Here is a 14026-nt window from a genome sequence, read left to right on the forward strand (position 1 = left end):
GGTTCTCGCGGCGGCCGACAAGGCGGTTCGATTAGCGGTCGCGGCCACGATTCCGATGAGAGCAACGGACGCGACCTGCAAGATCACCTCCACCGCGTTCAGACGCTTGTACGCTGCACTGCAGCTGCTGCAGTTCACGACGTGCGACCAGTACCTGTCGTTTAAACCGAAAAAAAGAGCGTGTTCAGCCTTTAATATAATCCCGTGTAGAAAAACGCCACTGATTCGCTGAAAGATTGATGCTTTACTGCACCTAACTTTCGGGAAAACGATACTTTCGCAATCTCGAATAGGGTGTGGGTAATTCGGTTAAGTTGTGTTTCCAGGTTCTGTTTCAGGGTTACTCAGTTTTTCCGAAATGGTTCTGAAAGATAGCCAAAGTAGGGGGTGGGAACGGGCAGGTACCTGAGATTTTTGGGAAACCCGGCCTCGGGCTCACCCTCCTCGGTAACAGGAGGTCTCGGTCTCGTTAAGGTTAGGTACCCGAGTTCCGGGTACCTGCAGGGAAGTGAGGGCTTAGGTACCCGACATATCACAGGTAGAGGTAGTTGGCGGACAAAACTCGTACACAAACCTGTGGCTCGGGTTTTGGCCACCACGGATATCCGCAGACAGGCGGGTTCGGATACCCATGCACCCCTCAGAAATTATTCAGCTAGGTTTGGTTTCAGTTTCGGTTTCAAAGTTTGTTAAAAACATTGCTCATTGTCTGTAAGCAAATGAGAAATGACTGAAATTGGACTAAACTGGTCTCTTCTACGACACAAACTCTGCTCATTGGGTTCCTGAACTGTATCGGAGTTTTCCGGTCGATCTAGGTTCGGAGAGTAGCCTAGATATCAAAATAAGGCATAAGGGAAGCCGTGTGTAACCTGTCAAAGAGCTGTTCTCGGGGAGGCGTCGGGGGAAGAACAGAGGGATCGAACCGTCCTCTCCAATCAACTTGAGCTCCGCCGTACTTGTTGAACCATCTCCTGAATGCAACAACAAGTGCGTCGGATTTTGTCGGAACAAAACACGCTTTTTGCCAGTTTTCAGGACCTCTCTCCAGTATCTTCCGCTCCTGCACAAGTAAAAACGAATATGAACCAAAGGGTCAACGATGTTTAAGATATTCCGGATCTTTACCCGTTTTAGGTTCTTTCTTCGGGTTGAGGATAAGATAAAGGTCGGGAATCACCTCGACGTGGAGAAGGTGTAAATCCGAGTCGAGGATCTTGTTCTGTCCGATATGGAAAACCCATCTCGGAACAATCTTGTCGATGATTAACCCGAAATTTCTCGGGAATGTCCATATTATCCTACTGCGACCTGGGCTGACGGGAATGCATATGAAGATCAAAGACACTCTGCGTTTTGGTGGCGTTGCCTGCGTAAAATACAAGTTAACATCGTTGAAAGAGAGATTAAGCAAATGCAATACACAAATGTAAAACTCGATAATCCCGATATATGCCGTGTTATTTCTACCACCTTGTCGGATGCAATCGGTGTCACGGACTCTCCTTCTTGCTCGGGTAATGGGTCGGTGGAAGCGCGATAAACGCATGGTGCGATAAAATTTGCATAACCCCATTCTTGTCTGGCAAAATAACCGTTCTTGTCTATTTTCTTGACATTTATTTCGAGCGGTTTGCCCCCTTCCCTATCGACTTTCTCTGCAAAGGAAGATTCAAAATTACTTTCACGGGTCTGTACTCTAAAGCGTAACAAAGAAAAACTCGATCGGGTAATAGAAGGAGATGAAATGCGGAATGTTATCTGCCTTTTGGTTTAGGAATCCGCATTAGTCCATAATGTGCATAAGGAACATGAGCCGGGTCCATGAGGTTTTCGATCAAGACATCGTACCTGAAAACTTCGAAATTTCAGTCATAACCTGAGCAAAGACTAGAAAAACATAACCCGAGAAAAGACAAGAAAAAATGACTATCTTTCGGAATATAATTTCAGTGATCAAATAGAAGATTTTCAGCCAATGACCCAACAAAAGAGCTCATTTGTCATATATGTGCAAATCAAAACCGGGCATATCTTTCCTTCTACTCGGAGTACAGCATTACCCGAGCAAAGACGAGAAAAAGGGACTATCTCTCCGTGTATAGTTTCGGTGATGAAATCTACGATTTTCAGCCAATGACCCAACACAAGAGTTCCATTCAAGTAAAAAGGGAAATCAACAAGAAATGGGGCAACAAATATGTTTCCACTATGCTAGCAATTTCAGCTTCCTAACGCAAAAGATCCCGGCCTCGTTTGCAAGAAAACGACAACTTTGTGAAGAAAAGAAAAGAACGAGGATGAGATGTTTACGAACCCGTAAGGGATATCTCTACTAGCAATCGGCTTAGCGAATGAGGGATCCTCCAACTCTGGTATGTAAGGGGGCTTCTTCTTTTCGATGATATTCATGTATCCCGGGTCCGTGTTTGGCCAAAACCAAATCATGTCATGCTGCACCATGCTCGGATAAACAGCCACACAAGCTTGCTTGAAAGTATGTACCTGAAAGATATGACAGAAATAGTCACGACGGTGCTAAAGATCATATGCCACAAAACACTATCTGGAACTGAAACAAGCGTATCAAACACAAACCTAAGATCACATGCCAATGCCACGAAACATAAAAACACCTTAGATACCAAAAACCATCTGGAGCTGAAGAACATTTCAAACACAAACCAAGATCATAATCATATGTCACAAAGCATAAAAGATTCTCGGCTACAAAACCATCTGGAACTGAAACAAACTTATCAAACAGAAGCTAAGATCATAAGCCACAAAACATTAAAGATCTTGGCCACGAGACTGATCCATAACTAGCAGCAAACTGAAGCAGAATTCAGAAAACAGACATATGGAGTTCGCAAAAGTTCAGACAGAAAGGGCAAAGACAAGACCATATCTTCACATACCGGAGGTCCATCAGTTGGTGCCTGAGGAATGAACTTGCAGTCACCGGAGCCATTGAAGCACCATCCATGGTACACACATTGCAACCTCCCCCATTGATCAATCCTCCCGTCAGACAACGGAGCAAGCCGGTGGGGACACGTGTCATCCATCACCTTCCATTGCTTCTCGTTCCTGTCCCACCAAACGACCAAATCAAGCCCCATAACTGTCTTCGCATGTGGAACCCTCTTGTCCAGATCGCAGACCGGCATGATCGGGTACCAATTCGCGTACCAATCGAACTTCTCCGTCCCGGAATCGGTTTGGATCTCCGGTTCCGATGGAGAAACCGATGAATCCGTCGGGAGAGTTGTTGATGACGAAGATGATACAGAGGCTGTGGAAAGCTTGGATTTTGACGAGGGTTTGAAGATTTGGGGAATTTGAGAAATGGATCTTGGATTCGAGAGGGAAGTGAAGATGGGTTTTGAGAACCGGGTCTGGGTATTAAGTAATCGAAGCGATGTAACACTGCAAGCTCCAAGAGCTGTTTCCATGGCGGATTCTCTTTTGTGTGTCCTTTTTTATCCGAAAAAGAGTATTATTTTGCAAACAGATCAAAAGCAGGAGCAGGTTTCAGAATCCACACGCAAATGCCAATTCATGAACCAGAAAACAGAAACAAGGAAAGAGAGAGAGAGAGAGAGAGAGAAGAGTTGCAATTTGCGCCTCCGCTTGCATGCCAATGAAGGAAAATGGGAAAACAAAAGAAAGTCAACGACAGAAGCAGAGGGATTTGAGGTTGAAAATGTTTTGAGGAAATCTTCGATTTAACGCCCCATACTTTTATAATATTCTAATAATACCCTAAAACTTATTCTGTCAACATTTTACCCAAAATTGATAGAAAAACCTCCAACATTTTTAAAGGTATTTATCTTTTAATACATTGCACGTGATAATTTCAATATTTTTTATTTTCTGTTATGTCCGAAAGATTGTATATTGTCTACATAACACACAAATCAAGACATTATTTTTGTAAAAAAAAAACATATATTAAAGACTCTAATTACAATTACATGTGAATTTTGGTAGAACTATTCATTTATTGTATTTATCTTGTAGTTATTTTTCCTTTACACATTCCTTGGAGCCCTCCTCCAAGCATCCAATGCTCATCAAGGTAACTGAGACCAGATTCAGTTGAGGTTTCTTGCAGAACAAGTTAGGGTTCTTCTAGGAGACAAGTTCAGTTGGTTCAACGCCCTAAATTGCATCTCTGATGGGTAATCTCTGACACAACCGATCCTCGGCCCCGCACCCGTCGTCCACCGACACGATAACTGTTTCCCCAGCTGAAATGAACCCGTCTCTCGTTCCGAAGTCATTCTCTTAAGGATCGAATCTCGAGGAGTGGTTACTTCTTCGACAAGCAATCCTTTCTTGGCTCCCAAGTAATGTTCTCCCTCACCATCTTCTTCATTTTCTTCTTCCACTGTTCCTGAAGACAATAATGGTGGTGGGTTTTGCTCATTGCCCTTGTTGCGATCTTCCGTTTGTTGTTCTGATTCATGGCTTTCGGGTATTTCTTCTTCGACCAGATCTTCATCCACTCCTTCCATCGTCGTTATCGAGTGTAGGGTTTCTGATACATCCATGTCTGATGAACCCATTCTTGAGTGACGGCCGTTAATGTTATCTTCTTCGTCTCCCTCCCCAGCACTTGTCTGAATTCATCAATGCAGGATTGTAGAATAAGATCACCATCAAGTATAAGAGAAGACGAATCTCGATCTGTTTCCATTTTCTTTTTTGTCATACCTTAACGTTAGTGAGATCGACGTTGTTCTCTCGTAGGAACGCAAGAAAATCTTGAAAATTTTCTTCCGTTGGTTGGTAATGGCCACTGTGAGGCCAAACCTCCTGCTCATATGTACAAGTTCCCGCTTATCAATCTCTTGTTTTCGAGATTCAAAAATGCGAAAAAGTAACAAAAAAATTTCACACGTAAAACCCGAAAACTGACATATGATTCCTACCTTGAGAATGCCATTTTCCACGACGAGTATTCCGGCAGCGATCGTTGCTCCACCGGCCAAGAAGCTTGAGTGCTGAAATCGGCCTTTCTTCTTCTTCCCGACATACAAAACCTTTGCTGTTCCAAGAACGAATATCCACTTGGCATTGATCTCTTCTCCGGTTGTGTGGATTATCTCTCCGGTTTGCTTATACCGGAACTGCCCATCTTGTAAAACTACCTCGTAAGCCTGTCTTTCGAGCTGTTCTAACAAAAAGATTCAAACTTTAGCCAACCCGTAAAAAAAATTCTTTTCGGAATTCTCTTGAAGTCCTAATTGAGTTTGATCAAGAACAAGAAAAGGTAGTATACCGGGCCAAGGTACTGGACACACTGTTGCTGAAGTTTCGACCGAGGACACCTTTCCAGATTCACTCTCTTCCCCTCTCCAATATCGAGCCTGGATATTTACGGAATGTACGACATATATAAAGTTTTTTCGTGTTTTTGCGGCGAAATTACAGACCCGAAGAATGTATCTGATCATAAGGAAAAAGGGCTTACCAGTAAAAGAAAGGTTGTTTGCTTTGAGTCTCAAGCCACTTAATGTAATAAAAGTGCAGATTATGTCCATACCGATGCCGTGGATCAATCTGTTTCATGCGTGAGTTACAGATCATCAAGATCGGAAAAAGACCGATGAATCTGAAAATATGAACCATATGATTAGAAAGTTGAAAAGAAGATTTTGACTGACCGCCTCGAGCCAGTGTTGGAGAGCAAGTTTCCGTGCTCTGGTGTTCTTCGATAAGCCCTTCCCGACCTGGATGTTTCACGACAAAAATCAATCAAGAATCGATGGTGAAAATTTCGGAAGCAATCTTTCAGGAGAAAAAACTCGCCTTTGCTGCTTTGGTTTTGGCTCTTGACCAGCGAGAAATCGCGGATTCTTGATCGCCCTTCTCGAAGAACAGCAAGGAACTCTGCTCTAGTTCCATGAAATCCATAACTTTCCACCTGAAAAGATCCGAGAAATCAGAAAACGAGGATGTAATCACGAAGAAAATCGATAGAAACCGAAATTATGATCAGAAAATCACCATCCTTGCTCCACAAGCACTGCACAATCCGCTAACTTCCTCCTCGTTCGGAAACTTTTGTACACTTTCTGCAGTTTCACCGCAGCCTCGTCCTCCCGACCCGTTTCTTTACGATCACAATCGCTCGGTTTAGCCACGCAACTTTCGCCCGTATCGGTTTCGTGGAACTGAATGGAGATGATCCCTTCCTTAGCCATCTTTTCGGGAGCGTCGGAATCAAGAACCGATTCATCAAAGCTTACTTGCATCTCGTACTCGTCTTTCCCGAATCGAATGGTCCTGACTTTTGCAGACTCTACGCTGTTTTCGTCGCCATTTTCGCCATTCACCAGAGAAGAAGTTCTTATCCCCATCTCATAACCGATGATTTCTGCAAAACTTCGTCTCCTGTGTTCAAAGGACACAACAAACGCATAAAAACCTGAAGAACTTTCATTAATAATGTGATCCAAATCGAAAACAATTACCCAAATCAGAACGAGGAAAGACCCAAGTTACGAGATGAAGATATTCAAAGATCACATTTTTTTTTTGAATTTCAAATGCCATTGAAATGGTGAAAGATCGCATTTTTACATCTCATATTCCATCAAAAACAAGAAAGGTTACATTTTTATCCGATCAAATGGAGAAATGCATCGAAGCAAAGAGAACCCATTTCGCATTACGGATTACGGAAAGAGAGAGAGAAAAGGAAACGAGAAAATTCGGAAGAACACCAAAATTACCTCGAACGGCAATACAACGGATATGGGCAAAGGCAAAAACTGAATAATAACTCGTGGAATTTAAGGATTTTCTATTCGAATTTTAGAGTCTTTTGCATTGTTCATCGTTTGGATCCTCTCTCTCTCTCTCTCTCTCTCTCTCTCTCTCTCTCTCTCTCTCGTCCTCGTGATATGAGCTGCTGAAAACCTGTGAAGCAAATCAAGGGATTCGTCCTCAGGTGCATATGTAACATAACATTTGGACTTGTAATAAAAAAAAAACAGAGCAAGTCAATTTTTTCTAATAGTTTTTTTATTATTTAGAAAAGGGTTAATCTCCGATAAATACCTGTACTTTTTCCACGTCTCACTTTAATACCTGTACTTTTTTAATGTCAAAAAAACCCCTATACTTTTGAAAATGTATTAAAAAATACCTGTAATTATCTTCTGTTAATTGATTAATTCCTGTTACGTAACGGCGGAATATAATCGTTAAATAGGTTTAAGAAATGCCGATGTGGCGTTAACGGAGTGCCAAATAAGCACCACAATAGTGTTTTGTCCACATCAGCATGTTAAACCTAAATCCCCAAATATTAGCTCGGGCTTCCTCTTCCACAATAGTGTCTCTTCTCTCTGTCCATTACTTCCTCGTTCTTTCATGTTTCTGTGTAACATCGAAACCCAGAAAAGCTAAGCATTAGTTTTGACGCTGCTTCCAGCAACCCGTACTTGTGGGCTTCCTGTTTCTCCAACTTGGACGCCGTTCATCTCCGGAAAAGGTTAGATTCGAAAAATTGACAAAGAAGGTTAGGTTCGAAAACTCCAGTTTTACGGTTTCGCAGTCTGATTTCTAGTTGTCGATTTCGGACCAGAGAAGGTTGTGGTTGATTTGTTATATTCAGTTGATAGTTAAGCTGGAAGATGTCGAATAGTTTAGATTTTTAGGGTTTTGTAAATGGGTTCGAAATTGGAATAATTTGTAGTTGATAACTGAGTGTAAGTTATTTCTGATCGAACCGTGGGTAACAATGTGATGTTTTTTTTATGAAATGTTGGTGGAACTTAAGATGAGTGAAGGATCCGAAAGTATGTCAAATTCGAATGCTGAATCCAAAAGGGCAAGAAGTGAATCAAGTCAGTCTAAAGGTATTCCTTTCCGATGCGTTTGTGGAGGACCGGTTTGTAGGAAGACCTCAAAAACAGACAAGAATCCAGGAAGAGTTTTTTTTACTTGTGCTTCGCAGGAGGTTTGTATTTGGTTCGACTTTTCGCATATATTTGTTATGTGCCAGAGATACTGATGTTTTGGTTGTGTACTATTTCAGAGGAAATGTTCGCATTTCTTCAAATGGCTTGATGATGCATTGGTCGAGGAAAATGAAGATTGTCGGAATGAATTGGATAGAATGAAATCGTATTCGGAAGTTTTCAAGAATGAGTTGCAGAATATGAACTTTGAATCGCAGAAGGTTAGTGTGACATTGAAGAAGATAGAAGAACAGAAGAACTTTGAGGTTTTGAGCGTGAATGAGAATCTGAAGAAGATGGAAGAACAAATGACTGTGAGTTTGAAGAAGATGGAACAACTTATGAACTGTGAGATGGAGAAGGTGAATCTGAAATTGAAGAAGATGGAAGAGCAGATGATTGAATATAGAACCAATCTATTCCAAGTTATTGGAATCACCGTTATTGTCGTGATGCTGTTTGCTTACTATTATGGATTATCAGTCATATGATTTGTGAAAAATGTAATGGATTGTGTTATGAAATGGATGCTATGTAAGATCTTGGGATATGTTTTGTAGGATTTTATGGTGTGTAATGGATGATATTTATCGGATTTTATGGCATGTAATGGATGATATTTAACGGATGTTTCGTTATGTTTTTGTTGGTTAATATATAACCAGATAAATGAGGCACCAAAACACGTCTACAAAAGAGATGGTCATCTAGTCATGATATACATTTGCCTCTTTGATGCATAGGAACTCAAGTCTACAAAAGAGATGGTCATCTAGTCATGAAGTCATTAAACCCTATACATGAGGCACCAAAACACAAGTCTACAAAAGATCAAAAGAAGTCTACAGTAGTCATCACATTCATCCTCGGTTCTTTTGGCGCGGAGGCTGAAACCTCCTAGTTGTGCGGGATGATGAACCAACAACTTGAGGGGCTGATGATGGAGCAAGCGGACGATGAATCACTTGTCGATTTGGAAAATCTGATTGAATTGTCTGAGATGACTGTGTCGGAAAAAAAGACCCTACAACAATAATAACTTCAATTAGTACTTGAAATGATTGAATTAGATGTTTGGAATCAAATATTACCTTCAGCAACAGAGTTAGCACTACTCTCGGCAGGAACTGAGTTTGATGCAATAGTTTTCCTTTTCCTAGTTGGTGGTCTCCTACTCGGTTCACCATCTCTCTACAAACATGATAACTCACCATCAACATGTCCTATATAAACAATGCACAACACAAAGAGGATCCTAAATAATACCAGAAATTTCCTCGGACGACCCGGCCCTCTCGGGGGACCATGCACTTGATAGGGTTCGTTCTTGCATGTCTTTATGTTATGTCCAACTTGTTTGCATTTAGTACAGGTCATCTTTCGACCATGGCGTGAGATGTGACCAGACTTCGAAGGGGACTCATGTGGATCCTTCTTTCGATGGAACTTTCTGGGTCTTCCCGGCATTGATTGAGGAATTGGAACACCAAGAGGATCCTTCATAGTCTTTCTCCAGAAAATTTCTCCATTTAAAGGCAAAATATTGTTCTCGTATGTTGCAACCCATTTCTCCTTACTAAAGTAATGAGAAACATACCTACAGTGAAGAAGCATAACTCTTAAAAAGGAAACCTATAACTTCAGATAATGAATTATATTTAAACGATCAAGGTTCCAAAGAATACTTACAGAGATAAATTGTCTCGTCTCTGATTGATCACAGCAAGACCGTGAGTACATGGTATTCCGGTAACATCCCACTGTCGACAAGCACAAGTCTTCCCAACAAGATCGACAGAATAACTAATGCCCAAATTCATCACTTCATATTTACCATGGCCACTGGGAATCACCATACAATACCCACCATTCTTCCTTGCTTTCTCTAACTCCTCCATCGCATGAGGACTGAACTCAGTCACACATTTAGTGGCCTCTTTAAAACGTTTTGCAATCCGTTGCATGGTTTTTCGACGGATATCCTCAAGCATATCCACTACAGGCCGCAATCTAGCATCCCTAATTGAGCTGTTATAACTCTCATTTAAATTGTTATTGATATCTCCACATTTGGATGTTTCTCTGAAAAATGCACGAGACCAATGTTTTGGATCTGTATTAACCAATGCCTCATATGCTGCAGTGTTGAACTCTTTCAATGCGGTGATGTGTTGAACAAATTCACCTTTGCTATAGCTGTGTGCAGCTGACCAGAAGAACTTCTTGTACTCTATATCCTTGAATTGCTTCTTCCAATTGGCATATATATGACGGGCACACATCCGATGTTCACAATATGGCAATTCTTCTGCTATAGCACGGATCAGACCCTACAAAACCAAAAACCAACTTCATTACAATCAGATATATTATGTAATTGCCGGAATGTATGGACATAACAATGAATGAGATACCTTTTGCTTGTCGGAATGTATTGTCAGATTTGCACCTTCTCCAAGGCCTAAATCTTGCTTTAATCTCCGTAAGAACCAAGCCCACGTAAAATTATTCTCAACACGTACCACAGCCCATGCTATGGGATATATTCTATTATCACCATCCCTCCCAATTGCAGCCAATAACTCACCTTTAAGTGACCATTTTAAGAAACATCCATCCAATCCAATAATTGGACGACAATGCCTCTTCCAAGTCTCTCGCAATACCTCGAAGCAAACATAAAACCTATCAAAAAGAATGGTCCCATCTTCCGCGACTGTTGTCCCGATTTCAGTTGTGGTGTTGGGATTACCTCTACGAATCTCTGCCTCATAATCCCATAACTTGGCAAACTGAGCGTTCTGATCTTGAACGAGTGTCCCCAATGCAATCCGACGAGCCTTAAAACATTGACAACGAGAAACAATCATTTGAAACTTTTCTTGCATCCTAGATTGAATCTTATTAGCCGAAAGAGATGGTTCCTTTCTGAGATCCTCGAGAAAGATCTTTGCTATGCGACTTGAGTTCAACAAATCTGCGTGAGTCCTCTTAGGGTGGTTGTGGCCATCGACAAATGTCTTTATCATCCACCTGTTCAATCCTGCATGAACAGAGCAGTAGATTCTCCAAGGACAGTCCTTTTCACAGCAAATTGCAGCAATCTTTCTGCTTTCACACCTTGAGAACTTCACATTAAACTTTGAATCCAACACATACTGTACTAATTCCTCTTTGAAATCATCTCCAGTGTTAAACGTCTTACCCAGAAATAGATTATGGTCAGAAGACCTACCCGAGCTACCATGCATTGGGTATTTTCCAATCTCGCTATCGACTTCTTTTTTTCCTTCATCATCGGTGATCTCTGGTGTACTAGGAAACTCATTGCCTCTATCATACCTTTCGGGATCACTTATATATTCAGCAAACTCTACACTGTATGTATAATGTTCGAAACTACCACCATCACCTACATCCCCAACACCATCATCACTACCATCATTAACACCATCATCACTACCACCATCACTAACATCATGACCAACATCCCCTAAATCACAAGCATCTCCAACATTATCTCCAACATCAACACCACCATCACTAACATCATGACCAACATCCCCTAAATCACAAGCATCTCCAACATCATCACCAGCATCAGCACCACCATCTGCTAAATCACAACCATCTCTAATATCATCAGCAACATCATGACCAAGATCCCTTAAATCACAACCATCTCCAACATCGTCACCAACATCAGCACCACTCAATAGTCCTGATATAACAGGACCATCACTAACCTTATGTTCAATGAAAACATCTATCTCAGCACATGTTCTCGCCAAACTAATCAAATCCCTTATCTCTGAATCTATATGTTCTCGGATTGGTCTCAAACAACTCATTGCCTCTTTTGTTCTCTTATACCATATTGCATTCACAGTAGGCAATTTATTCTCCTTCAGAATATCCACAAACGAAAACCATGAAAAATAATCAATATCAAACTTACGTTCATACTTTTCTACACAACCGCCGACGTATTTAATCTCGTCATCCTCACACCATAGAGATCCTCCCATATGGATGTTTAGGGTGACAAGGAAATCGTCCGCCGACATCCTGTGAAGTAAAAACAAACACATTCATCAATAACACATCCAGAAACCAAACACGGTTCAAAACCCAGAAAACTAACCGAAACTACCATCAGTGAAATCAAAATCAAAACGAATACGTCTTAGTATTCCCGAACAAATAGGACTTCAAAACAAGAAAACGAAACTTTAAAACACCGAAAACCAAATCGAACATGTGTAGAAACCATCAACATCGACCGAAACCATCAACATGGACAGAAGATTTGAAGAACGAAGAAATGCAAAACTGGATGGGTATTCACCTGAAATCGCACCAAAATCTTCCACACCCGCCGAACAAACGGAGAAACTAAGTTCAGATTTGGAGAACTATTCGAAGAGAGACATTTAGGGTTTCCTTGTGCGAAGAGAGGAATTAGGGCTCAATTTCAGAAATGTTGTTTCGATTTTAGGGTTATAGAAGTTTAACCCTAAACCGTTTTTTTATTTTAGTCACTTCACTCATGCTGATGTGGACAAAACACTATTGTGGTGCTTATTTGGCACTCCGTTAACGCCACATCGGCATTTCTTAAACCTATTTAACGATTATATTCCGCCGTTACGTAACAGGAATTAATCAATTAACAGAAGATAATTACAGGTATTTTTTAATACATTTTCAAAAGTATAGGGGTTTTTTTGACATTAAAAAAGTACAGGTATTAAACTGAGACGTGGAAAAAGTACAGGTATTTATCGGAGATTAACCCTTTAGAAAATCATAAGTTTGGGAAATTCTTCTTTCAAATTATCGTTTTAAAAATAATTAAAATTTTAACTATTTATAGAAAATTGATAATGTTCCTTAAAATATAAGTTTTAAAACTGCTAAATAAATTAAGTATGATGCACACATACATAAGATTTACAAAGCCATTTACCTTGTAATAAAAACTAGAATAACATCTTTTAATCTAGTATATATTTCAGAGGCTCGTTATCGTTAAGTTCGGGTGAATGCACTCTCCACGTTTGGATTTAAATTCGGATAAAAGTATATTTTTTATGTTTTTTTAATCAATAGACCACCCCAATTTAGTTACGTATTTTGACTATTATTAGTATAACGTATAATGTTTATAATCTTGATATTTGTAGATGAAAAAATTCTAGATAATTTCTCACGGCTATATATATTATGATATTTGGCTACGGAGAAGATTTTGCTAATTATGGTGGTCCAACTCCAACCCCTCATTTAGATATAAAAAATGATTATATTAATTTGATAATTATGCACTATTGGACAATCTTATTGGTTGTGTTGGGCAAAACGGTCCTATTATTCATTATGCTTTTTATTTTTTCCATGCTAATGGTGTTATAACAAAATTATTTTTTAATTAATGAGTTCTACTTTGTTTATAATTAATGAGTTCATACAAAAAATTTATTAGTTTATTTTTGCCAATAATTTGTTTTTATCTATATACATATACCATATGTATATATTATGGGAGCCAATAAACTCTCTAAAACAATCTAAACTTTTATATACAACTTATAAAATTTAATAGAAATATTGTCGGTGTTGCCAATAAATTTAATTTGTACTAAACTTTTCATTTTAAATATATTAATGTGTATACATATAATAAAGTTATCAATAGGTTACACGTATAATCTAAAAGAATGCTCCTGTGTAGTTTGCAACTTATCGTTAAAAGATCTCTCGAAAAATGAAGGATATAAAAAATTATTGATATTTTAAACAATATATTTATTGTATATATTTTGAGTTACTTTCTGCTATTTTAAATTTTTTAATTTTTTTTTAAAAATTGTATCAGTTTAATTTATACTGATTTTTTGCTTGGTTTATAACTTTATATTAATTAATCACTTAAACTATTAGATTATTAATAGTTTTTAATAATAATTTTTGTAATCACTTGAACATAAATCGATAATACTGTATTTTCCATCCAAAATTATCAAACTTCCAGCGGAAAATAA

The 14026-nt window shown here is 39.5% G+C and overlaps 3 protein-coding genes across 3 annotated transcripts in view; all 3 read right to left on the reverse strand.

The window, feature by feature from the left end:
• The window catches only part of LOC104811071 (protochlorophyllide-dependent translocon component 52, chloroplastic), a 4466-nt gene extending 813 nt beyond the window's left edge, over positions 1–3653 (reverse strand). Inside the window, exons 1-7 of the mRNA XM_019202301.1 lie at positions 2922–3653; positions 2318–2505; positions 1766–1851; positions 1474–1658; positions 1181–1369; positions 873–1063; positions 3–154 (exon numbers count right to left, since the gene is read on the reverse strand). Coding sequence (XP_019057846.1) covers positions 3–154; positions 873–1063; positions 1181–1369; positions 1474–1658; positions 1766–1851; positions 2318–2505; positions 2922–3458 — 1528 coding nt within the window. The 5' untranslated portion in view covers positions 3459–3653. The remainder of the gene's footprint in view (positions 1–2; positions 155–872; positions 1064–1180; positions 1370–1473; positions 1659–1765; positions 1852–2317; positions 2506–2921) is intronic.
• A 303-nt stretch (positions 3654–3956) lies between these two features.
• On the reverse strand, positions 3957–6897 carry LOC104811072 (IQ domain-containing protein IQM2-like). The gene is made up of 9 exons (XM_010537628.1): positions 6750–6897; positions 6022–6408; positions 5824–5938; positions 5679–5744; positions 5486–5574; positions 5294–5381; positions 4944–5183; positions 4726–4827; positions 3957–4631 (listed from the first exon to the last, which is right to left on the reverse strand). The coding sequence occupies exons 2-9, from the start codon at positions 6372–6374 to the stop codon at positions 4104–4106; spliced, it is 1581 nt and encodes a 526-aa protein (XP_010535930.1). The 5' UTR covers positions 6375–6408; positions 6750–6897; the 3' UTR covers positions 3957–4103.
• A 2165-nt stretch (positions 6898–9062) lies between these two features.
• Positions 9063–12049, reverse strand: LOC104811292. Its single transcript, XM_010537953.1, has 4 exons — positions 10397–12049; positions 9672–10312; positions 9249–9579; positions 9063–9173 (listed from the first exon to the last, which is right to left on the reverse strand). Exons 1-4 carry the CDS (start codon positions 12047–12049, stop codon positions 9063–9065), a joined length of 2736 nt encoding a protein of 911 aa, XP_010536255.1.
• Positions 12050–14026: the final 1977 nt, after the last annotated feature.

This window comes from Tarenaya hassleriana, unplaced genomic scaffold (assembly GCF_000463585.1).
Source record: "Tarenaya hassleriana unplaced genomic scaffold, ASM46358v1 Cleome19, whole genome shotgun sequence".
Taxonomy (NCBI): Eukaryota; Viridiplantae; Streptophyta; class Magnoliopsida; order Brassicales; family Cleomaceae; genus Tarenaya; species Tarenaya hassleriana.